This window comes from Capsicum annuum, chromosome 3, assembly GCF_002878395.1.
Source record: "Capsicum annuum cultivar UCD-10X-F1 chromosome 3, UCD10Xv1.1, whole genome shotgun sequence".
NCBI classification, from domain to species: Eukaryota; Viridiplantae; Streptophyta; class Magnoliopsida; order Solanales; family Solanaceae; genus Capsicum; species Capsicum annuum.
Window position 1 is genome coordinate 34,564,423 of NC_061113.1, and position 27,463 is coordinate 34,591,885.

The 27,463-nt window shown below is 34.9% G+C and overlaps 1 protein-coding gene across 2 annotated transcripts; it reads left to right on the forward strand.

The window, feature by feature from the left end:
- The first annotated feature begins 6,789 nt into the window (after nt 1-6,789).
- LOC107863968 (mitochondrial substrate carrier family protein ucpB) lies at nt 6,790-15,335 on the forward strand. Of its 2 annotated transcripts, none has more exons than XR_007053531.1 (8): nt 6,790-7,020; nt 7,589-7,705; nt 12,545-12,606; nt 12,723-12,959; nt 13,025-13,242; nt 14,272-14,387; nt 14,783-14,820; nt 14,931-15,035. XR_007053531.1 is itself a non-coding variant. In XM_016710194.2 (8 exons), exons 1-8 carry the CDS (start codon nt 6,972-6,974, stop codon nt 15,025-15,027), a joined length of 951 nt encoding a protein of 316 aa, XP_016565680.1. In that variant the 5' UTR covers nt 6,796-6,971; the 3' UTR covers nt 15,028-15,335. The 2 variants fall into 2 exon arrangements, 1 of the variants encoding a protein (XP_016565680.1); XM_016710194.2 differs by having other exon boundaries at nt 6,796-7,020; nt 14,255-14,387; nt 14,931-15,335.
- Nucleotides 15,336-27,463: the final 12,128 nt, after the last annotated feature.

The window sequence follows — 27,463 nt, forward strand, 5'->3', positions numbered from 1 at the left end:
GATAAATCAGGTTGTCTTGATCGACTCATGTTTTGGCCTCTGCACACCCCTTTTGTCTTGATGCTTTTCATCATAATTTGTTAGGGACCAGGTCCCTTAAAAGAACTTAGTACAAACTATGACACCTCCATTTGAAATGTCTTGAAAGAGAGGCTGCATTTAGATCTTCCATACTTAAGCTTTGAATAATGTCTTTTAATTAGTATTCTTGACAGCAGTCTCCTTTCTCAAACCTGGAGTCATGATCACTTGTTTGATTTAAGAACCCACTCGAGCTTAAGTTTCTAGTACGAAGATAATGGTGTGATCAGAACCTTCTTGAGCTCATTTAGATAGAGAATTCTTTTTCACCTCAATTAGTTGTGTGTACCCCTGTTGAATATATTTGAATCTTCTTATCACAAATTTTTTCCATCTTTGACCATTTCCTATGATGTTCACATCTTTTCCATAATGATTACACATAGGTTTGAAAGCCTTATTTTCAACATCATTTATAGTTTCTCTTTGGACCCAGTATGCTGAGTTTTTCCTTGGAAACCTAGGCTTTTGACATCATTAATACTTTGACTATTCAATTTAGAATGAGTCTATTAAGAATCATCCCATTTAAGAGATTTTTTAAACTCTTCTTTTAAATGGATTAGGCTCCTCTCTAGTTTTTTTATTCTTTTGGAGCGTAGACCTAAGGTGTTTTTGACAATCCCTCAGTTTCTCTTCAAGTTCAATTTAAAGCTTTCAGGCTTCTTTATTCTCTTTACCATCAGAAGCATTGACTTTCTTCAGTTGACTCACCAAGTTCTGATTGTCAGGTTTTAACATAGCAAATTGTTCTTTTGTTTCAGAAATCTGAAGAATCAAGTCAGCTAATTCAATCTCCTGATTCTCTATCTTTTCTTTTAGAGTATTTTTCTTAGCAGTTAACTCAAACACAGAGTCTATCAACACACTAGCAAGGCTCTAACCTTTTAACAGAGTAGTTATCTAGATTATCCTTAATATAAAAAAAAGTTACCTCTTTCTTTTTTTCATCTTCTGAGTTTGCCATGAATGCAAACAGTGAATCATAGATAACTGGACTGCCTTCCATTATTAGCATAGAAACACCTTCAGTTTTTTCATCTTTACCTGATTCACTGGAAGAGTCTCTCCATACTGCTAGAGCTTGCTTTACAACATATTCAGTTGCTGCCTTCCTTCTTGAATTATTAGAATTTTTATCATTCTTTTTACTAAGCTGACCAACCCTTTTTATAACTTTAATAATCTTTGTTGCTAGAAGTGCAACTTCAGTGTCTTTTTCACCTAGGTTAGATTATAGAGTCTTCAAGGTCAGCAATTTCTTCCTTCTTGCTTCTTTTCTTTCCACCCCTAGTTCAGCCATAGTAGTCATGATAACCAGAACACTCTAGGTATGACCTTTTTAGAGTGAGCCTGCTCTGATACCAATTATTGAAATATTGGGGTTGTACAACACAGTGAGGGACCAGGTCCCTCAAAATTAGTCTCAAGCGATAGAACAGAAAAACAACTAGGAGATGCTAGAAATTTAAAGGCAATGTAGGAAAGTAAGAACACAAGATTTATACTTGGAAATCGAGAAAGAGAAAAACCACGACTTTTCCTCACAAGCACCAAAGAAATCCGCTATAATCAACCTCCTAATTACAGTCTAGATTTTAACCTACCTCCAGTCTCTTTTCGCTTATAGTAACTCTACTATAATTTCATCTTGGTAACTATACCAAGGACTTCTCTACTGATTACCTCAATCAGTAACTAACTTAGGTAACTATACCTAAGCACTCACAAAAGAAAGACTACTCTTATAGCATGAGTAGTTCGATTACAAATCAGTACTTACTCAAGAACAATTTTGATTTAAGCTTACATATATAGCTAAGAACTTGAGCAGTGATGAAATGAGGGTTTTTGTTGTCTCTCTTCACTCTTTGTAAATGGCAAAAACCATTTGATGAAGAGACGTCTCTTCCCTTTTATAGATAAGTGATGATTAGGGTTGAAATATCATTGGACCAACTGTTCAAGTCAGTACAAAATAACACCTGCAAGTTTGTTATACAAAAGGACAAAATTGTGCAAATACCATGTGCATCTGTACCGTACTTTGCACATCCAGGGACCTAATCCCTTGCATTTTAGCTACTAATCATCAACACTACACATAGCAGATTGTCTAACATGTTCCAACAGAAGAAGTAAAGACGGTAAATAATGAACATGATAGTTTTACGCAAAAACATATCCAGCCAAGTACCGCAACATAATTTAACCCCAATTTCACTAAACATAATGAGTCTCTTAACAAAAAATTACACACTCTATAACATAAGGAATTATAAGCTCTAATTCCTAATTTTCAACAATCTCCCAGACTATTGAAACCCACTTCAAGTTCCCCCATTTGAAAATCAGATTACAAAACTCTAACAACTATAGGAATTAACTCTAATTCCTAAAAATACACAACAAGGTTTATGTTCCCAAGTCTATGAGTTATTCCAACTCGAAGACCAAACTCCTAAAAAAATTTCTAACACAATGGAACTAAAAAACATAAAATTCCAACTCAATAAACATTCTAATACATATTAACTAGAATAGAAGACTATTAGATACATGGATCAAACATGTTCTTTAATCTGGTACACTGAATTAGGTTGTATTTCGATAGCAAGGTCTCTCAAACATTATTCTTGCTTATTTGCTCGTGTTCTTTGTTTTTTCCTATCAGTATATGTGCATCAATTTTGTTTTGGAAGACTTTGAGTAGTTATAACTTCAACAACTCCACAAGGACTCCAATGCTTCTTGAACTCTCTTTTTGACTGTTGTAGTCAAACACTAACTCTTATTCTTAGCACATGGTGATCTCCTTATGTTTTTCTAAAGTAACAAACTTCAGTTCCTTTATTTTTGCACATGTGACTTTATTCACACAAAGTTCTCTTGCAAGTTGAACTCTTTTAAAAAATATTTCTTTATGGACCGGCTAAGCTTACTTGTTCCATGGCCTCTTGTCAATCATCAAAACTTCACAAGTCTTAACAATTCTGTTGACCGGATTTTTTCAATGAACAAATATACTTCTCTTTCAACGTGCAACACTAATAGTTTTTTTTTTTTATAAATGAACGAAAAGTAAAATGAAATGGCTAACACAGAAGTATGGAACTAGAGAAACTGTTTGTTACAAACTCTGCTCATGTTTCAATTATGTTCAAATTTCAAAATTTAATTTTCAATTCTATATGCATTTAGATTCTAGAATTAGTGAATAAGCTTTCTTAGCAAATGACATAATAAAAAAATTATGTAGGTCCAAATTGTACATAAAAACATAAGAATGAAGAGATGCCACGATTGACACATCAGGAGATATCTTAACTCAATCATCTAAAGAAATATCTAGTGAGCCTAATATGTTGCATTTGATCGCTAAGTGCTATTTTTCATGAGCTCTACACTGATTTTGATCCATGAAGTGAGGGAGAGGTATATTTGTTTGTATTTTCACTTATGCAAATTTATTTTTATGAGCTATGCAATGCTAAATATCTAGAGGGTTAATCTCGTTGGACAAATATGATCAACAGAACTAAGGGGGTATATTTATTTGTATCTTTTTTGTGGCTCGAGTCGGGTTGGACGAGTTAAATTAGAGTGTGTTTATTTTAAAAACATGAGACATTTAATGTTGATTTGGGATTTTCTATTAAAGAAAGAATACATATGAAAAAATTCTTAACAACGAGGATAAATTTGACCCCAAAGTATGACATCGAAATAAATTGGACCCCAAATTATGCCAAGGCTTTATTTAGTCAATTTTTCAAAATAGAGAGGTAAATTTGGCCCTAAAATATGCAGCAAGAGTAAATTTAACCCCAAGGTATGATAAATGATACATTTTGGGTAGGGGCATATGTGTACCCAAAGTATGATGGGGATATATACGTACCATTTATTATAGTTCGGAGGTATATTTATCTCTTTTTTATTTTAATTTTTTTATCTAAAATAACTAACCCAAATTTACTACCCGGCGCAATAAATCTACTATCCGATACGATCTCAATTAAAACTCAAGATACGCCTTTTTAACAGACGCATTTTCCACCCCTATAACTGTATACACACACAATACCATAGCACCCACTATTATCAATTTCAAACACAAAAATTAACCCATAACACCCAATAACAACACCATATAAATTGAACCCCTCATGTTTTAATTTACAATGAAATTTTGTTGAAAAAACACTACTCACCAATGGTCAACACTACATGGCCATCGTTTCCGTCGAATCGAACCCCTCCTCCCCGACGAACCATCGTTGCACTCTTAGATTCGTCCACCTCCAGTCTAATCTCCAATCCATAAACATTAACTAGCAGCATCGACCAATCACTACAATTTGATTAGGGTTCACGCTTAAGAGAAAAATAGAGGGATTATCGGATTTGAAACAAAAAGTATAGGTCGGATCGAGTTGGTTTGAAATCGCATTTGATGGATTTATTGGGTTGGGTAGTGAATTTGAGTTAATTATTTGAAATGAAAAATTAAAATAAAAAAGAGGCAAATATACTCCCGAACTATGATATATATATACCATTCGTCATACTTTGAGTACACATATGCCCCTACCATTAGTGTGAGGGGCATATACGTACCATTTCATTAACGGTAAAGACATATATATATATATATATATTATAACTAGATTAGTGTACCTGCGTTGCACGTGTGTTTCACGTCAAACCTTCAATCAACGTGAAATATATAAAAGAATAAATGATTGAAAAATAACAATTGACTTTAAATAAAATATAATAGTTTTTCCTTAAAAAAATATCACGAAATAGTACATGGGTTACCTTAAGTATTAGTAATCGTATTTTATGAGTTCTACGTTTATTGACACTTCCCTCTCTTTAATCATGTTGCCACTATGCACGGGGACGGGCACCTATAGTTGCTACGTTCTTGTTCAACAAATAGGACTAAATTAAAGAGAAAAGCTACAAATTATCAAAATCATAATCCATTGTTATCATGAGAAGTTTCAAGTGGGCGATGGATCACTATTTTTGTGTTCGTCATGCAGTACCTTAAGAGAGATGCATCAGTTTATTCTAATACTTTTATATTTATGTCTACATTTTTTAAATCTTCTTAAAATTAAATTTAGTTGATTTAAAATTCTTAAACTAATTAAAAAGGTATTAGTTGTCATTAATTCTGATGATTTTAATAAGAAAAGGTTTTATCATAGATATATTTAACTAATTTTCACTTTTAAATATTAAGAAAAAATAGTGAAAAGATGATGTTGTCTAAAACAAAGACTTTTAATGAAGGGCAAAAAGGTTCAAATAATATTTTTAAAACCTTCACACTTTTATAGATTATAAATTATAGACATAGAATTTATCATATTTCAAACGTATATAAAATCAACAACAACAAATCTAGTGTATTCCCATAATTAAGTAGGGCATGAGAAGGGTAAGATGTACGCAGTTTATACCCAGAGGCGAACCCAGGATTTGAAGTCTAGGGGTGCACCAGTATTGTCAAAGGCGCGCATAAGTTCTGAATCAAGACTCAAATTTGTGTTGATCGCTCACCTCGTTTAATGTGCAACTAGGTTCTAATTTATAAGATATACTTTCAATGAGGCTTTTCTGGAGATACGAACACTAAACAATTGATATTTCACTTAATAAAAAAAAACAATTTATGTGTTCATATATTTGTCATTCATGCTTATATTATTAGTCTTGAACTAGACATATGTTTATATTTTTTCTCCTTTATGCTTATTTTTGTTAAATTTTACGCTTTATTTGTAATTTGTGCTTAAATATAACGGACCTTGAAACTTTTTTTGCCCTTTTTTGCTTTTGCTAAGGCGATGAGAATTGTCTTTAAAATTAGAACTTTGTTGAGGAGAATAATATCTATCAATTTCAAAATTTCAATTCACAAGAATCAATAACAAATTCCTACAAGATAAAAAATCCATCAAGAATATAAATAAAATTAATTATTTATTTTTAATCAAAGTCCATAAACTTAAATAGAAGCAAGAAAACAAATACAAATAAATTTTACACATTAACTTTCAAACAACAAATAAATATTAAAAGCATTTATGATTTAACATTATCCAAAGTTAAATAAAAAAATAAAAAAACAAAAGGAAGAAATGTATACCTGTTAGGGTCAAATGGAGAATTGAAATTGTAAATCTAGTTTCCACTTTCCAGGGAGTTTGGCTTTTGCGGGAATTTGGGAAATACAGAATAGGGCTTGGAATTTAGGGGAGTCAAATGGAGGATTAAAATTGCTCCTTGTAATTCTAGTTTCCGCTTTCGGTGCTGTGGGGTCAGCTGAGCTGGTGGCAATTAAATGTTATTATGTTAGGTAAGTGAAAAAAAGGGGCATTCATCAAGAATCGAACCCGCAAAGTCGGGGCTCAAAGGATACTAGCATATAAGTTCAAAACCAATGCACCCAAATAGTTTTTGTTATTGAGGGTGCACAATTATATATATTAACTCTTTAGTAGGATATCTATACATATATATATATATATAATTTTTTTTAAAAAGGTTACCGGGTATATGTGCACCCTCGGTTAACTATGTGGGTCCACCTCCATTTATATTATTATATTTATCTTATTATATTTAAAGAAGTAGAGAGATTGTTTGCAAATAATATTTAGAACGAATATGATTTCAAAATATTGAGAAATACGGGTCCAAACAGGAAGGCCAACAGAACACCAACCAACCAAAGGGAAGGAGCATAGTTTATTGGAAAACGCGCCGTTACCCGATTCAGTTATAATCACAAAATTAACCGCTCTTTTATTCATGCTTCAAAATTCAATTCAATTATTAAAAAAAAAAAAACCATTTCGGAGAAATCAAGAATGGCCGGCGAATCAACGCCGCCGGCAACCGGAAAAACTCTCTCTTCAGGTTCTTCATTTCAACCCCATTTCTCTGTATCAATATGTTTCTCTTATCCATCAACAAAATTGTTATTCCCCTTTTAGAATAAGCATAATTTATTCTACTTTTCTTTTTACCTTCGGAGCTTCCATCCTTTTTTCTGTCTCGCTGACTCGAACTTATCACCTCAATAATGAAGGGTTCATCAAATCCTCTTCGGTGGAAAATTACATGTTAATGTATATATAATTGTCTTTCTAGTGCATATTAACTTAATTTTTAAGCTATTTTTTAATGTTCGAATAAACTTAATTGTACAATTTTCAAGAGAGTTGTTAGAAATTTTTTTCATTTTTGCCCCTCATTCTTATTTCTAGTTGATGAGTTCAAGAGACTTTGATTGGTATCCAATTTATGTCCTAACTACCTCACAAATTAAGTTAATATGGACTAGAGGAATATATCTTAAACCCCATTTACTTCTTGATGTGTTCAATTTTTCATATTTTGAACCACTTAGTGAAAATCTTGGCTCCACCACTATTTGTTATGGGAAAGTTTCTTTTTTAATTTGTTATACTCTAACCTTTTACAGGATCTATGGAGGTGAAGGAGAGAAGAAAATGGATTGTTTCAGCCTCAGATGTTGTGTCTCATTTTGGTACAAGTGGAATGTCTGTTGCTGCTGCAACTGGCATCACTCATCCTTTAGGTTCTTTCTTCACTTAATTCTCCCTTTCTATGCTTGTTTATTGATTGAAGGGGAGTTTTGTAGTAATCATTAAAGTTGTTGTCATGTAACCGGAAGGTCACAGTTTCCAGCCGTGGAAACAACCTCTTGCAAAAATACAGGGTAAGGTTCCGTACCATAGACTCTTGTGGTTCGGTCCTTTCCTGAACTCCACACATACCAGGAGTTTTAATGCACCAGATTACAATAGACCTTTGTAATGTGGCACTTCCTCGGACCCTGAGCATAGTAGGAGCTTTAGTGCACCGGGTTTCCCCTTTTTATGCTTATTTATTGATTCTACCTTATACCCTTCTATTGAATTTGGAAGTCACTTTGTTGCTTTGAACTTAATAAGTAAAGGTTTGGCTTAAAGGAGTAAACTTTAGATGCAAATGTTGCTTAGTATTCTTATTGATGGTGAGAAAATGAGACTAAGGTCGTACTTGGTTATATATAAGAATGATTTTTGGTTGGTTTTTTGAGGATAGGTTTCTCAAATTTGAAAAAACTGGTTGTGAATTTTTTTCCCGACACACAAATTCTGAACTTTTTCCAAGTGAACTGCATGTTCAAACACAACTTCAACTTCTTTTCAACTTTAAATACTACTTTCTTTAAAGGCACAATATATAAATATTCCCTTTAACTTGGCCTCTGATTACATCTTTGACCTCCAACTTTGGATGTGCATAAGTAGGCATCTAAACTTGTATAAAGTTGAACAAGTAGACACATGTGGCCAATTTGTGTCCTACATAGGCATCCCACGTGTATTATGCCACATAGGACACCTATGTCTACTTGTTCAACTTTATACTAGTTTAGGTGCCTACTTATGCACATCTAAAGTTGAAGGTCATAGATGTAATCTGAGGTTAAATTAAAGGGCATGTTTAATTATTATGCCTTCTTTAAATGTCAGTCAAAACATGTCCAAACGCCTACTTAGAATTAGCTATTGCTTTGTTTTTGCTTGGCCAATTTAGTGAAAGCTCAGGGTAGAAAGTAACCTTTGTTGCAACTAGACAAGACTGGATAATATCACTCTTTTAAAAAACACATATCAATAAATAGTACCGATCTGTTGATGATGTTACTTCGAGTTGCAAAATATATTGCCACCCAAGAGGGGGAGAGACACAACAACAACAACATACTCAGTGTATTCTCACCTAGTGGGGTCTGGGGAGGGTAGAGTGTACGCAGATCATACCACTACCTCAGGAGAATTAGAGAGACTGTTTTCGATAGACTCCCGGCTTAGGACCGATAACAGTATAACAAACACAAAAGATAAGTGCATATAAACTAGTATGGTACGCAAAACAAACTAACAGTATAACAAACACAAAAGATAAGTGCATACAGGCTAGTACGGTATGCAAAATAAACGCTAGTCACAAGATAATACTACAGCCACAACACCACAAACAAGAAACTCCAGACACAAAGGAGTGCTCCCCTACTATTACCGACGCACTCCCACCCCCTAACTCTCTACCCTAATCCGCGTCCTCCACACCTTTCTATCAAGGGTCATGTCCTCTTTAAGCTGTAACTGCTCCATATCATGCCTAATCACCTCCTTCCATTATTTCTTCGGCCTACCTCTACCCTGCCTAAAATCATTCATAGCCAGTGTTTCACACCTTCGCCCTCGAGCATCAGAGTCCCTCCTCATCACGTGCCCGAACCAACGTAACCTCACTTCTCGCATCTTGTCCTCCACCGAGGCAACTCCCACCTTCTATCGAATAATCTCATTCCTCACCCTATCTTTCCTGGTGTGTCCACACATCCATCACAACATTCTCATCTCTGCCACTTTTAACTTTTGGATGTGGGAGTTCTTAACTGACCAACACTCCGCTTCATACACCTAGCCGGCTGGACTACCACTTTGTAGAACTTTTCTTTAAGCTTCGGGGGCACCTTCTTATCACATAGAACTCCCAAAGCGAGCCTCCATTTCAACCACCCTGCCCTGATACAATGCGTGACATCCTCGTCAATCTCACCATTGCCCTAAATCATAAGCCCCAGATACTTGAAACTCTCCCTCTTCTGAATGACCTGAGAGTTCAACTTCACAACCACTCCAGCCTCCTACGACACATCACTGAACTTACATTCCAAGTATTCCATCTTGGTTCTACTTAACCGAAATCCTTTAGACTCAAGTGTCTGTATCTAAATCTCCAACTTATCATTAACTCCATCCCGAGTCTCGTCAATCAGTACCACCTCATCCGCAAATAACATACAGTAAGGCACCTCCCTTGAATATGTCGCGTCAAAACATCCATCACCAAGGCAAATAAAAACGGGCTAAGAGTCGATCCCTAGTGCAACCCTATCAAAACTGGGAAGTGCTCCGAATCTCCACATATCGTCCTCACACGAGCCTTCGCACCATCATACATATCCTGAATCGACTTAGTATACGCCACGGGCACCCTTCTAGCCTCCAAGCACCTCCATAAAATCTCCCTGGGAACTCTGTCATATGCCTTCTCAAAATCAATAAATACTATGTGCAAGTCCTTCCTCTCCTGAAACTGCTCCACTAATCTCCTCACAAGGTAAATGGCCTTAGTGGTCGAGCAACCTGGTATAAAACTGAACTGATTCTCAGAGATCGTCACAATCCTTCTCATCTTCAACTTTACGACCCTTTCCTAAACTTCATAGTATGACTCAACAACTTAATACCTCTATAGTTGTTGCAACTCTGGATGTCTCCCTTGTTCTTATACACTGGAATCATCGTACTCCACCTCCACACTTCAGGCATCTTTGCTGCCCTAAAAATAATGTTAAACAACCTTGTCAACCACTCCAAACCTGCCTCGCTTGTGCTTTTCCAAAAATCCAATGGAATCTCGTCTGGCCCCGTCGCCTTACGCCGCCGCATCCTGCGAATAGCTCTCTTGACCTCCTCAACCTTGATACGCCTACAATAACCATAATCGCGACACTCCTCAGATTTCTCTAAGTCACCCAACACGAAACCTTTGTCCCCCTTGTCGTTCAAAAGTTTATGAAAATAGAACTGCCATCTCTCCCCAATGAGGGCATCCTCAACCAACACTGTACCATCCTCTCTTTTGATGCACTTCACTTGGTCAAGGCCACGAGCCCTCCGCTCCCTAGCCTTGGTCTGCCTATACAACTTCTTATCTCCGCCTTTATCCTTTAAATCCGCATACAAGCTCTCAAAAGTTGTTGTCTTAGCCGTCGTAACCGTTAACTTAGCCTCTCTTCTAGCTACCTTATACTCCTCCTTATTCGTCTGTCTTTCCTCATCATCCTTGCTCTCAACCAACTTAGCATAAGCCACCTTCTTAGACTCCACCTTTCTCTTAACCTCTTCGTTCCACCACCAGTTTCCTCAATGTATGCCAGATCGACCTCTCGAGACACCCGAAACCTCTCTAGCAGTCTCTATAATGCAATTGACAGTCGTCTCCCACATACTATCTACACCCCCTCTACTGTCCCAAGCCCCCTTACTCTTCAACTTCTCCTCCATTTCCAAAGCACTAGCCAAAGTCAAGCTACCCCACTTAATCCTGGGCCGAGCCTTCACACTTCTTTTTTTATTGCCCTTATTGATAACCAAATCCATCACCAACAACCTATACTGAGTCGAAAGATTCTCGCTAGGTATAACTTTACAGTCTTTACATAGCGGTATTAAGTTGAACGTTCTTTATTTTACTTGGGTGGTTTGTCATTCAATGTAATTACCTCTCCTTTAAAGTAGCAAAAAAGGAATTCCTAATCACTGCTTATTTTTCTCCTAAAACTATTTAAAGTTATTGAGTTCTATATTATCGCTACTGTTAAGTATCTCACATCGGAAAAGGAATGGGTAATTGGTCTCCTTATATGGACTTAGACAATCCTCCCCTCATGAGCTAGCTTTTGAGATTGAGTTTGGTCCAAGATCCATTTTTTACATAGTATCAAAGCCAAGCCCATCCCAAATCTTTGTTCACCGATGTTGGGCCCCCATATTATATTTTCCACACTCCGGTTAACGAGGCTTAGGCGTGCGGGGGAGTGTTAAGTATCCCACAATGGAAAAAGGATGGGTAATTGGTCTCCTTATATGGACTTGGACAATAATTGGTCTCCTTATATAACTTGAACAATCCTCCCCTTATGAGCTAGTTTTTGAGGTTGAGTTAGGTCCAAGTTCCATTCTTTACAGCTGCACTACTCAGGAGAATGAAAAGCGGTCTAAGCATTCAACTTTGGAGAACTAACTACATGAATGTCCTACATTATCACATGTTGTTCCATCTACTTGAGGCGTTATAATTTTAACTGGAAGATTTAAAATGGAAAGATATGGAAGGAATGGGTGCATAACCTAATTCCTCCTCCCTCAACCATAACTGTAGTTGTCTTTCAGAGAAGTATCCCACATTAGAAAAAGGATGGGTAATTGGTCTCCTTATATGGACTTGGACAATAATTGGTCTCCTTATATGGACTTGGACGATCCTCCCCTCATGAGCTGGCTTTTGAGGTTGAGTTGGGCCCAAGATCCATTCTTTACAGCTACACTACACAGGAGCATGAAAAGGGGTCTAAGCATTCAACTTTAGAGAACTAACTACACGAATGTCCTACATTATCACATGTTGTTCCATCTACTTGAGGCGTTATAATTTTGACTGGAAGATTTAAAATGCAAGGATATGGAAGGAATGGGTGCATAACCTAATTCCTCCTCCCTCAACCCTAACTGTAGTTGTCTTTCAGAGAAACACGATAATAAAGATGCATGGTTGTGTTTCTTGTGCGCAGATGTTCTGAAAGTCAGACTGCAGATGCAACTTGTTGGTCAGAGAGGTCCGTTGGTCGGAATGGTATGAGAGGAAGCTTGGGCTTTTTTCGTTTATTTCCCTTTTTATTATTGCTTAGAAAGATATATCTGGGTTAATTGCTTCAGCTTATGTGATTTGTCACATTTCACTGGTGTCAGGGGAGGCTCTCTCTTCAAGTAGTTGAAAGTGAAGGACTGAGGTCCTTGTATCTAGGATTGGCGCCTGCATTGACGAGGTCAGTTCTTTATGGTGGTCTCCGTTTAGGATTATACGAACCATCAAAATATCTCTGTGAATTGGCTTTTGAGTCCACCAATATCTTGGTGAAGATTGCATCTGGAGCATTCTCAGGGGCCATTGCCACTGCACTGACCAATCCTATGGAAGTCTTGAAGGTATTCTCTTCTGAAAGCTTAATGAGTTCCACTGAAAAATCCTCATTTGTTATGCTGGTTTCCAGGTACGGATGCAAATGAACACAAGATCACGCTTAGGACCAATCTATGAAATGAGGAGAATTGCTTCAGAAGAAGGAGTTAGAGCTCTTTGGAAGGGGGTTGGGCCTGCTATGGCTAGAGCTGCCACGTTGACTGCATCTCAGTTGGCCACATACGACGAATCCAAGCAGGCACTTATAAAGTATACTCCCCTGGAGGAAGGATTTCATCTTCATCTCATGTAGGCGCGCTTCCCGTCACTGTAAATTTATGCCAATATGCTTGCTAATTTTAGAGAACATGAGATTGTATGATTGGAGTTGAAGTAATGCACCTTCTTTTCTCGATGCTAGGCTACTGATTACTTAGACAAAAAGGATGGTTACAATTTATACTATGAGAATTTAATTAGCATGAAATAGAGATTCAGGAGTTAGCCTGCATTTAGTTATTCTTTCATTTAGGCAGTAACTGATAGTTAAAAAGTATCTAAAAGATTTCACTAGCATGCATCCTTAGATAATTATACTATGAGCAACACTGCTAATCTTTTCTATCTTTGGAGTGCTGCCGGTGTTAGAGTGGGATGGAGTCCCACATAGGTTGAGGAATGAATGGATGGTTTGCATATATGGACTTGCACAATTCTCCGTTCATGATCTAGCTTTTGCGGTTGAGTTACGCCCATATGCCATATTTTTTGTCCATCATGGGCTCTCGGTTCACACTCCAGTTGGGTCTGGGCGTGAAGGGTTTATTAGAGTGTGTTTAGAGGCACACATTGGTTAGGTTTGCTTATATTTGTGGTAATCCTCTCCTCATGAGCTATCTTTATATGGTATCAAAGCCAGATCTATACCGTTTGGGCTCTCGGTCACGCTCGAGTTGGGCCTTGGCGTGAAGGGGGTGTTAGAGTGGGTTAGAGTCCACATTGGTTGGGGATTGGACTAGTGATTTGCTTATATGGATTTGGACAATCTTCTCCTCAATAGTTTTTGGGTTAAGTTAGGACCATGTACCGTATATTTATGGTTAGAACGCACTGAAACTATAATCTGACTGTTTCAATAACCTTTTGTTTCCCAGATAGGTATTAGTCTTTAGTTTGTGGAAATCAATGTCCTATTCCACCTGTGTGAGCTGTTGCTATGAGAATGTTTTCATCTTCAATTTATGTTTCAAGAGGATTAATGGTTCTACTTTCGTCATTAGCAGTCTATTATATGCTAACTCTTCTTCTGCATATTGTGAAGCTCAAGTATCATTTCAGGGACAGTAAGCACGCTTATGACAGCACCAATGGACATGGTTAAAACCCGTCTTATGTTGCAGAGAGAATCAAGTTGTGCTGGAATGTATAGAAATGGATTGCACTGTGCATATCAGGTTGTTAACCTCTTACCTCTCCCTTTTCTATGGTTATTTATCTACAATTGTGTTCAACAAGGATTCCATTGTTTTTTTTTACTTTAACAATCATACTTGTGAGTTTTTAGCATAGTCAAGCCTTTCTAGGTGTATAGTTTTGCATTCGGGGTAAAGTTCTTTTCGCCCTTCAGCCATCTTTTTGTCAAAAGACTTAACCAAAACTTAATATAGAGGGGAAGAACTGAATGATAAGTTATTTCATTGGGAATGAGCTACTAGGACACAGGATAGGGGATATTACAGCAGTAGGGGTTAATAAGAAATTTGGAAAAAATTTCAGAATGCTTGCGATTCTGCTACTACAATACTCAGATGACCTTAAACTAATGTTTCATGAAACCGTATGATTCCAGGTACTTCGCACTGAAGGTCCTTCTGGCCTATACAAAGGGTAAGTCGAAACATGCCTGACTCTGATTTAGCAATTTTGACAGTATGACTTCACAAATGTTTCTGCTTAAGTCATTAATTATCTGTTTCTTGAATATGGAATATTTTCAGAGGCCTGGCAATATTTACAAGATTGGCTCCACAAACCATGATTACTTTTGTACTCTGTGAGAAGCTTCGTGGGCTGGCTGGACTAAAGGCCATTTGATCTTAGGCCATCTCATTTCATCGACGACCATTTGAGATACTGAACAGTGAGCACCTCCACTCGTCAAAAATCATATCCAGAAAAGGAAAAAGAAAATGATGTTGAATATGTACAACCATTATAGAGTTTTTTGTTTTGATATAGGCTATAGGTTCTTAACACTTGTGACTAATATACCATCCATTCTTTTGAAGTGGAAGGAATGAGAACTTTTCCCTCCACTTGTCAGTTTTACCTCGGGGTCTGGAGTTATGTTCAATCATGTCAAAATATCTACTTACAAATTTTAGAATGAATTTATTTGTGCCTCTATTGATCATGGTGAGGTTTGCTCCCTACTGTATCATTTTATTTTATTTTATTTTAGAGAAGGCAAAAAGATGGCTCCTTCACCCTGTTGTTTCTTTTTTCAAACTGTTTTGTAATGTTTTTACTTCAGCCAAAGGTCTATCGGAAACAACCATTCTACATTGTAGAGGTAAGGTCTGTGTATGCACTACCATCTCTAAATTCTATTTGTCGGTTACACAGGGTATATTGTTGTTGTAAGGCAAAAAGATAAAAAGGAGTATGGAGTGCATTATAAGTTTGTTTTGAATAAAAGATACTCCCTTCGTTTCATAATAAATGAATTGTTGGATTTTGGCACACAGATTAAGGAAAAAACATTAAAGACGTAAATTTAATACCACTTTCCATTTTTACCCAAAAAAAAAAAAGTTGACCTTGTAATACATTTTTAAAAGTTAATTGATTGTCAAATTATAAGGGTAAATTTGGAAAAAAATTTAATGATTCATTTATTTGGAAATATTAATAAATACTTCAATAATTCACTTATTTCGAAACGGAGGGTAACGTATGTATACTTCTGGTTGACTTTGTTGTAAAGGTTTGTTGAGGAAAATGTAAGCAAAGTCTTATCAGATTGATGGAATAGACAGGATTACAGGAAAATTATCAGAATTTGGAGGTGGCCAGCTTAGAAAAATTTTAATTGGAGGGACAAAGAGGAAATGGTGACAGGATATATGCCCTTATCCACAATTCCAGTCTGCATTTTCTTGGCCAATATGTCCAAGCTGTCAATTTGGGAATGGGCGACCAAAATGGGTTCTCCATTTAGCCACTTAAGTATAAATTACACAAATTCTATATCCTTGCTTGTTTTAAATTTACGTAAAATTTCATTTTTTACCTTTATTCTTGATACATCTATATCTATATCTATAATATATTAAAAGTATGATAATCTTTAGAAAAGTGATATGAATTTTTTATCTTTCATTAAAAGACTATTTTTTAGACAAAACTCTTTTCACTATTTTTTTAATTTATTATTTAATTATTTTTTATTATATTAACTAAACTTTCTAAAATATATGGAATTCCTAAAATATATGGTAAGAGAATCAATTAATATTTTTCTTTCTACTAGACTTCCTAAAATAATAAGACTCCTAAATATATGGTAGAAAAACTAATTAATATTTTCTTTCTACTGTTCAATTAGAAAAATACTTCTAAAATAAGACTCCATTAAGAAAATTATTCTATAAATATTGAGATGTACGTTAAACTAGAAAACAAACCGGCTTGCCTATTGGGAGAATATGATTGATGTTCATCTAACTTGATTCGATGACATGTCTAGATGGTGGATGCTTGATTTTCTAACCCTCAACTTCTTCACTGTTTTTGTCAGCATAATAGAATTCAACGTGTGTGTATATATATATATATATATATATCTTCTTTGTTTTCATTCAAAATCATTCTTTAGGATCAAAATTTTCGCTTTGACAAGAATTAGTTGGGTCAAAATCAAAGCTTTGTGCTTACTATTATATTTTTTTTATAGTTTACAAGTCGTAGATGAATGTCGGTTGGCTTTGAAGAATTTCTTGTGTAAAAGTTAGATTTAATTGTATTATTTTGATATCTTTATTATCTTATTGTTTTATTTTAATTTACAGATGCTAGATGAATGTGGGTCGGCTTTGAAAATTATTTTTAGGTAAATGTTAGGTTTAATTGTATTATCATAATATCTCTATTAGTTTGTTATTTTGTGGTAGTTTACAGTGCGTAGATGAATCTCGATCGGCTTTGAGAAATTCTTATGTGTAAAATTTAAGTGTAATTGTATTATTTTGATATCACTTTTATCATATTATTTTGTTGCAGTTTACAGGTGATAGATAAATGTTGGTCGGCTTTGAGAATTTTTTTTATGTAAAGGCTAGGTATAGTTGTATTATTTTGATATCTCTATTATCGTATTATTTCATTATTGTTTACAAGTGGTAGATGAGTGTCAGACAACTTTGAAAAAAATTTTGTGTGTAAAGATTAGATTTAATTGTATTATTTTGAGGTCTCTATCATTGTATTATTTTGTTGCAATTTACAGATGGTAGATGAATGTCGATCGACTTTTAAAAATATTTTTGGTAAAGATTAGGTTTAATAAATAAATTCTCCATCTTTACATACTCAAAAGATATTAAATTTAATTATTATATTCATCTTTATTATTTAAACAAATATTATATTTAATGTAAGTTTGAACTCATTAAAGTAAGATACACACGCAAAACGCGTACACCTAAACTAGTATCAAGAAAACCTCACATTCTATCTTTACTCCACCATTAACTCATTCAAGATTTTCTTTCCTAAAATATCTCCCTAATTATCAATAATTAAATCATCTTCCCGACTGATTTTTTCTCTTCCATTAATGCTTAAATCGTCTTACTTCCTGAGTTTTTCTCCTCCATTAATGCATGCAACTTTTTTTTCTCTCCTAAAATCTCTCCCATTTTTTTTAAATCTATAGATACATATATAAATTTATTTAGTTACTCATACATGTTTATTCTTTTAATGGCGATTCATAAATATGATATCATTATATGGGTATTATGGTGATTCATACGATAGATATATTTTGTATGATTTTAACGGGTGATACATATGATATTAATGGGTGATATATATTGTATTATGGTGATTATTGGGTGATTCATATGATATTAATGGGTGATATATATGGTATTATGGTGATTCATATGGTAGATACAATTATTATTTCAATTATTGGGTGATTCGTATGTTATTAATGAAATGTAATGGTGTAGTCAGTGTAGGAAACAAAAGTAATAATATTTTTTTAAAAAAAAAGACTAAAACCAGAATTGAAACATAATTAAATTAAATCTAAAAAAACAGACTAAAATTGAAGACGAAAAAAGAGAAAAAAGACCAAAAAAAAATATATCTTTCATAATTAAAGACGAAAAAAGAGAAACATAAGTAATACACCTAAATTAAATCTAAAAGAAGAGAAAAATTAGATATTCTTCCTTAAATAAAAGAATACAATGAATAAAAGAGAATTTATTATTTCCTTAAATAAATATCTTGTTAGTTTTAAATGTATCACTTTTTTGATATGTATCATCATATATCATATGTATCACCATTTTAAAAAATAGGGATAAAATATAATTAACAAAATAGTCAGGATTTTATGTAATATCTGTAATGACCTAAAAATTTGACGAAATATGTGAAATTTGTGATTTTGTGTGATTTGACTGTTTTACTCCTCCCCATAATTGCATTATGATATTTTGGTGTGTGGGAGTGATTGACATGATTTTTGATGCATTTTGGTATTATTTATACCATATTGTGGTTTTTTATGGCTTTGAGATCATTATTTTGGACTTATGTGAATATCTTTAACTTCGTGCGATAGATGGCCAAACGGACTGCACCAATAGGTCTGGAATATCGATTTTAGGCTAGATAGACCTTTGGTTTGAGTCCCAGTGCTCCTGAGCTCATTTTGACCTATTGATCGCTACCTCTTTGGAGGTAGTGGTATGGACTGCGTACATTCTACCCTCCCCAGACCCCACTTTATGGGAATACACTGGGTTTGTTGTTGTTGTTGTTGTGGTTAGAAGGTTGAAAAATTGAAAATATGAGTGTGGAACCCACATTTGATTGAAACAACCTTGTATGAAAAATACAACTTCGCCAACAGATTTGGAATGTCGATTTTAGGGTTATAGCATGTTTGGTATGATTTTACGACTTTTAAATCTCATTTCTACTCTCGGTTTGAAAAATTTTAATTTCAGATTTTGAGGGTCCACTTTGTGAAAACGACGTTTTTTTGAAAATATGATATCTCCATCGCGTCGGGAACGTCGAATTTAGTATGGTCGCATAATTCATTTGCATAAATCAGACTCTGAACGAATCCCGGGCACCCCGTCGAAGTCCATCGACTTAAGGGAAAAAAAATTGCACAGCTATTGCAGAAAATCTGCAATAAATAATAACTTTTTCACCCTTTTTGGCCCATTTTGCTCATTTTCATCTTGGCTCTTGGGAGTTAAACCCTAAAATAGTGTGGGAGCTTAAAAGTAAAGTTTGTGAGAGTTTGGGAAGCTAGATTAATACTTTTTTATTGATTTTATTACGGATTAAAGGTAAGAATTCGCCTATTTCTTAGTAATTTCTTGATTAATTTCTCAAAACTCCAAAATTCTTAGGACATGATTTTAAACCCAAATTTCACTCCTTCCACTTTAATAATATTTTTATCTTGTAATTACAAGTTTTTCATCAATTTAACCTTCAAAACAACTCTGTTTCTTGATTTTAACCCGAATTTCCAAGATTTTACGCGGTAAAGCTCCAAATAATTTTTCTTCGATTTGAACCCCATTTTTTACTCAATTTAACTTGGGTTTTCAGCTGTGGTTTCTAAAAATATGGGGAACATGTTTTTGAAGTAAAGTTTTGATTTTGCCCTTTTTTTTATCGAAAATCCATTTTGGGGGTCCGTTTTGACTCCGGACAAAAGATAGTTAATATGGGTGTCGTTGGTTTTGTCTTGATGCAGAGATTTTATATTTGATATTTTTAGTGGAGTTCAGGATTGTTAGTGAAAAGTAAGGTCGCATGTTCAAGTGTAGCGGACCGATTTCAACTTTTGAGGTAGGTTATGGCTTAACTCTTTCAGATTGGACTGGGGAGTAAATGATGGTAAAAAATATATGCTAAAGGTGGAAACTAAACATGAAAAATGACTATCTATGTGTTGTGCTCGTGTGGGGGCTTATATGTGATGTAATTGTCGAAACTGAGATATTTTATGATATATGTGACCGTGTGGGGTTCTATGTGATATTGATAGCCTTGAATACGTATGAATAATTATATTATGTTGATTAAAATGCTTAATGTTGTACCATTGGTGTATTGTGATTATATTCATACTTTATTGACAAATGAGACATGTGAAAATTCATGGATGATATGAAAATAATGAGTGAATTTTGGCTCATGTGGTTGTGGAAAAGTATCATTGTGGTTGATTGTGGAAATACATCATGTGGTTGTTTGTGGAAATACATCATGTGGTTGTTTGTGGAAATACTCATTGTGATTGGTTGTGAGCATTACATCTTCATATCATACTCATTCATGAAATATTGGTACCACCGTGGCAACATCTGAGAAACACTGGCAATACCTTTTTAAAAGATATTGTAACACCTTATAAAACTCTTTTCGAGGGATATGCCAAAAAGGAGATATGATATATGTGGATTGTATACGAGTTGACAGACCCCTCATGGGTCCTGCATTAGGAGACTTGCCTCCGTGGGTGTATACGGGGATTGTACGACGATTCTGGAGGTTTGTGACGACCTCGTGCACCATCATCATCATTATCATATACATTACACTTACTTGTGTTTATGTTGTGTTGTATTGTCTTATTGACTTGTCATCTATGTATTTGTCTTACCTTTCTTTACTTGTATTTGATGATCGTGTATCTACATGTTCCCTCTTGTTCTATTTATATGTGACATAATGTATATTTGTATTCTATATCTTGGTGTGTTGTTGTAATATATGTGAGATATATTAGAACTGTTAGTACAAGCGGTATGAGCTATCGTTGTAGGACATTTTCTGATTGCAGGTGACGTGCCCTTAATGTATATTTTGTATACTTTATTTACTACTTTGCTTGGTTGGCCTATGATACCTACTGAGTACAAATGGACCGTACTCATGCCTATTATGCCCTTTCGGTGCAGGTCCTCGATCGAGAGCGCCTCAACTTGATTGACTCGCGTGATTGTTGAGGCTTCCAAGATAACGGTTGGACATTCATGCGTCCGAAGTTCACCTCTATCTTTCTATAGTAGTTATGTCTTTATTAGTATTCGGAGACAATTATTATTCCTTTATGATTATTTTTTTTTGATTATTTGACTCTTGAATTGTATTAGTAGTCTTTCACTATGGACACCTGGTTTTGGGCATGATTGATAATTTGGATAAGTTCTTTCCACATTGTTATGATTATTTATATGGTTCGGCTTCTTTCTAGAAACCTTTCCTTGAGATATTTCTATCTTTTTCTCATTTCGTATGAGTTTGGGTAATAGGCTTACTTGTCAAGGTACGCCGTGACAAGTGCCATCATGACCCTCATTTTTGGATCGTGACAATATCTCTTAAAGATTCAGGGATTTATGTAAGTTACCCTTTACTTAAAACACTAAAGTATGTCATGTATTTAAAATGAAATATGCTTAACTCACTTTTTTTGTGAGTTTTATCCTTTTCTTTTAACAGAAGTTTGATAACGGAGTTTATCTTTAGAAAAAAGTGTAAAACTCACAAAAAAAGTGAGTTATCCCTTTTAACATATGAGTTATATATTTATTTTCATAAAACTCACATATTATTTGAGTTATCTATTTTTATTTTATAAAGCTCACATATTATGTGGGTTATTTATTTTTATTTTATAAAGCTCACTAATTATATGAGATATTCAAATATAAAATAATTAAGGCAAAATGACCTTCTGGATCCTTGTACTATGTCAGTTTTGTAAGTTGGCCGCTTCTACTTATATGTTTATCATTTGAACCCTTGAACCCATTAAAAAGCAACATTTTAAACCCTTTGTCGGTCTACTCAGCTATGCTGTTGCACAATCGCTGGCATGTCATTAATTTTGTATAAAATAATTTCAACGTATGAAATGACGTGTGAAGAGTATAAATAGTAAAATTTGACCTAAAATTTAGGTCATGTTGCGCCTTCTTCTTCGCCTCTCCGCTCTCTCTCATCCGAGACTGAAAGATTAGCACGATTTTAGGGTAATTTAGGCTGATAGTTGTTGAAGCTTGTTGCAATCCTTGTAAGTATTTAACATTTTGGTGTAGTTGTAGTATGTGATTGTTTATTGTGAAGCTTGTAGTCGATTAAATGGTGGTCCGTTCTACTAATTTTAGGGTTTTCCAGATTATGAATGTTTTTCTGCAATTTTTTATATGATTTTATTCTTTTTCGCATGTAGTGTTGTTGTAGTTAGTATTTGTAGTGATGATATGGCTTCAATGGCATATTTCTGGTTTTGATTAGAATTTTGGGTTTTCGATTTTTTTCGTAAACTAAAAAATTGAGACCGAAAATTTGGAGCTTTTGGTTTGTTTGTAGTCTAATGCTCATATAAAAGCTATAAATTGCAGTTTTTATGCCTTCGATGGCATTTTTTCTTATTTCGATAAAATTTTAGGGTTTTTTGGCCAATTCAGAATTGGGTCCAAAAATTTTGGGGCTTTTGATTTTTTGTTGTTTAATGCTCCATTAAACGTGTGTATAACCGTTTTGTGCCTTCAATGGCATGTTTGGTTATTTCAATTACACTTTAGGGTTTGTTGGGTAAAATCAGAATTGTTGTTTTTATTCCTTAGTTTTTTGTTTAAAAATTAGGTCTTTGTGGATAATTGCCTAATGTATATGTTATGTTGTCATTGTGCGGGTTTTTTTAAATAAATGGATATAATTGTAACAATTCAATTTATGTATGGGGGTGTCTTTTTGTCAGACCCTGATTTAAGGTATGAAAATGGAATTCGTATTCCTGATAAATTTAGAGTAGATGTTGATGAGCTTCATGTTATGTTGTTTCATAACTTAGCAACAGATTTAGATGTGGAAAAAATTGAAACCTTTTGGTGTAGAGTAAACAAAAAAGGCTATTATTACAAGTTAGAAAATTATGTTGATGTTTTAAGCCTTATCAGTAGTTTAAAATATGGAGATTTGGTTGATGCATATGTGGTTCACCAAATTAGTGAACCTATACTTGTTAATGATGATGTGGCAGCCACTCCACCATTATTACAACTTAGTAATGGTGATGTGGCAGCCCCTGTTGAACCTGATAGGGCTGATGTGTCTTCATCTCTTCCATTGGATATAAATAAAGATGAATATACAAATGAAAATCAGCCTCCCAAGGCAAAAAAAGGAAAAGCTAAGGTTTCTTGTGAAGACTTAGGTGAAGGTCAATTTAATGATTTCTCCACATACCACTCTAAACATCTGATTCTGAATTAGATTTTAATTGGACTGATTCTGATGGTGATTCACTTTATGATGTTGATGAAAATATTGAAGAGTTGAGTGATTTTGATGAAGAGTTGCTTCAAGTTAGAAAGGCTAACATTAAAAAATAAGCAAAAGAAAAGGCTGATAGGGTAAATGTAGGTGAGATACCATTTGGATCAGTAGATATAGATGCTGGTTTTGAGGATATTTGTAAGAACAAAGGGGTTAGATATGAAGGTAAACTGGGTGGGGTGGACCCTTATTTTAATAGTTCAGATCTGGGTAGTGACATTAGTGATGAAAAGGAAGGAGATCCTATTGATGATGATGAAATGGTAGATCTACTACCTAGAACTTTTTCTTGCAAGATATACTTTGATAAAACTGCAAAGAAGGTATGTTTTCAGTTGTATATGGTTTTTTTGAATGTTATTGAGTTTAGAGAGGCACTGCAGAGTTACTCTATTCAAAACGGTGTGAACCATAAGTTGAAACCTAATGAGAAGAAAAGGGTAAGGGCTAAGTGTAAGCATAAGGGTTGTCCTTGGGTTATTCTTGGAAGTATTGATAACACAGGATTTTTTACTGTAAAAACTTACTTTCCTATACACAAGTGTTCTAAAAGGACAAGAAATAAGATGTACAACCCTTTGTGGATTAGTAAGCATTACAAAGATAGGATTATGAGTGATCCATCAATAAAATTACATCAGATTCAAGCACTTTTAAGAAAGGACTATGGGCTATATGTTAGTAAAACAACCTGTAGAAAGGCAAAAATCAAAATTATGAATGAACATTTTGGTGATTTTGTTGAAGAGTTTTCTAGGTTGTATGACTATGTTGAACAGTTGAGGACCACCAATCCTGGTACCACTGTATTTATTAGCACATCCAAGAATGCAGTTCTAGAAAAAGAGGTGTTTATGGGCATTTACATTTGTCTTGGGGCTTTAAAAAGTGGATGGAAAGAGGGCTGCAGAAGAATAGTTGGTTTAGATGGTGCCTTTCTCAAGGGTGTATGTAAAGGTATCTTGTTGTCTTGCATTTTCAAAGATGGAAATAATCAAATGTACCCTGTATCATAGGTTGTGGTTGATAAAGAAACCAAGGACACATGGTCATAGTTTCTTAGGTGCATCAACCATGATTTGGAACTTGAATAAAATGGGGGTGAAGACTTAACAGTCATGTCTGATATGCAGAAGGTATGACTCTTCATCTGTTTATATTTTTCAGTTATTTTTTACTGGCTAGTTTGCTGCAATGATGTCTTTAATGTTTAACTACTGTTTTACATGTTTTGATAGGGTATTCATTTGGCACTTACTAATCTACTGCCAAATGCTAAGCATAGATGGTGTGCTAGACATATATGGGCCAACTGGAAGCAGGTTTGGAGTGGTGAGGAAAGGAGAAAAAAATTCTGACAGGTTGCAAGGGCCCTATTTGAAGTGTACTTGCAAAAGAAACTTAATGAAATGAGTGAGTTGGGTATTGGAATTGTGGAAGATTTGCTCAAGTACAACAAAGAGGCATAGTGTAGGACCTTTTTTAAGGAATATAGCAGGTGTGATGTGGTTGAAAATAACATTTGTGAGACTTTCAATAGTTGGATTTAAGCTGCTAGGTTCAAGACAATTATCACTATATTGGAGGAAATAAGATGGAAAATCATGGAAAGAATGAATCAAATGAGAGATTTTTGTGAAAAATGGATCACTAATGTATCACCAATGGCTATGGAAGTTCTTATAGAGAATGCTGAATATGCAGCTAAGTGTGAGGTGAGATTTAATGGAGATATGAGCTTTGAGATTGGTGATCCACCTTATACACATGTTGTTAATGTGAAGAGGAAGCAATGTAGTTGTAGGTCTTGGCAACTAAAGGGAATTTTTTGTGCACATGCAATTGCTGCAATGCATTACAAGGGATGAAATGTGGAGTCATATGTTGATTACTGGTATCAAAGGGAAACATACCTGAAGGCATATGAAAAGTATATTCAACCAATGACAAATATTAACATGTGACCTAGAAGCACAAGACCACCAATTGAGCCACCTGAGATTACTCCCGTGCCAGGAAGGCCAGGTAAAAATAGAAAAAAAGCTAAGGATGAAGCTGTTAAGAAGAAGTTTGGAAAGGCTACAAGAAAAAGAAGAAAAATGACATATTCTGTGTGCAAGTGTATTGGACATAACAAGAAAGGATGTCCAACTTTGGTAAGCCAAAGTATTTCTTATTGATGAATTTTACTCTTTTTGAATGTGTTTTTAACCTTTTCATATTTTTTTGTAGGAAAAAGATTTCAGTAGTAGCTGTGGCAGTCAACCAAGTGTGCAAGCCAGCACTAGTACTGCAGCTGTTGTTGCTGAGAGAGATGCAAATGCTTCAACAGCTGAAGAGATGCCTGTAAATGCTAAATCAAGCAACAGAAGGCCTGCAGGAAGGCCTTCAAATGCTCAAAGTGCACCAACATGTTCAGGAAGGCCTGCAAATGCTCACAGTGCACCAACATATTCAGGAAGGCCTACAAATGCTCACAGTGCACCAACAGCTGCAGGAAGACATGCAAATGCTGTTTTAGTTGGTGGTATGAGGCCTGCACGTGCCTCAACAACTGATATAAGGCCTGCAACTATTGTGATGTCCACTACTATTTCAGCAGTGGGTGCTACTACTACATAATCTACAACTCAGTTGTCTACTAGTAGTGTTGGTGCCCAAAAGAGGAAGACTAGTACAACTTTTAGAGGTGGTGCAAATCTGGTATATAAAAGACCAAGGCAAAAGAAGGCAAAAAAGCAGGTTTTGGTGTACTGTTTGGACCAAGTGGCAGTGTGGTTGAGAGGTAAGTTTCATATAATGTACTTTACATTTAACGGGTTTTAATTAGTGCATGAATAATTGATTTTTTTTATTTTTATAGTCTGAAAATACTGATAGAGTATTACATAGTCCAACACTTATTAGTTTGGTTCCAACTAATATTGACTTGGGTTTCAAACCAAATGGACTAAGGTGGAAAGGTGGAGCTGCAATAACTTAAAGACAACTACAACAACAAAGTAGCAAAAGATCAAAGGCAAAGTCATCTCCAACCACTCAAGCCACATCAAGCACTCAAGCCAACAAGAATCAATCCACAACAAGCACTTAAGCAACACATTAGTGTAATTCTCTTTCTGTATTGATCCCAAGTGTTGTGAAGATAATTTTTTAAGACTTCTGGTTCATTGTTGTTAAGGCAAGCATTTTGATGTTGTTAAGACAAGTATTTTGATGCCAATTATATATTGCAGATTTTTTATGTTGGCAATGGTGTTTCTCATTAAATTTTAATTTCGTTTCATTGTACATACCAACTACATAGATCAAGCCATCTTAAATAATACAACAGATAGAAACCACATGACAATGATAATGATAATAATGATATTAATACTAATGCTTGGTCTTTCATATCTTCCGTGCCTTCCATATCTTCCCAGTCCTTATTGACTTCGTTGCCTTCAATGTCTACCTTTATATTGTTCATTTTCATCGGCCCATCGAAAGAATCCACAACTAGTACCAACCTAATATTTTTGACAGCCCTAAAACATTCTTCCCGAATTGGTTGGTGTTCTTGACATCTTAAGTTCCGCGTAAAGTCCACAATAACAAATTTGAACTGCCATGGTGTTGCAAAAAATTACATAAAAAATTAACTTTCCAATATTACAAGCATAGCAAGAAAAAAAAAATTAATGAACAAGAACTTGGAGAGAGAAAAAATGGAGAAGAACGGATGAAAAAAATGCTCAAATTGCTCCAACAATGGTATTGGAAGCAAATGAGGAAGAAGGAGCATTTATAATGGGTGTTTGAACCCTTTTTGACCATTGGGGCCCTTTAATATTTTGGTTGACGCGCGCCTGGACACTAAAACAAACACTCCTATGTGGTCCCAGCCACATAGGATGCCACATCAAACATTGTG

Excerpts from the sequence above, each read along its gene's own strand:
- LOC107863968 (XM_016710194.2), top strand. The coding sequence starts at position 6,972 with ATGGCCGGCGAATCAACGCCGCCGGCAACCGGAAAAACTCTCTCTTCA. Across the intron at positions 7,021-7,588 it reads CGGAAAAACTCTCTCTTCAG|GATCTATGGAGGTGAAGGAG; the intron begins GTTCTTCATTTC and ends AACCTTTTACAG. Across the intron at positions 7,706-12,544 it reads TGGCATCACTCATCCTTTAG|ATGTTCTGAAAGTCAGACTG; the intron begins GTTCTTTCTTCA and ends TCTTGTGCGCAG.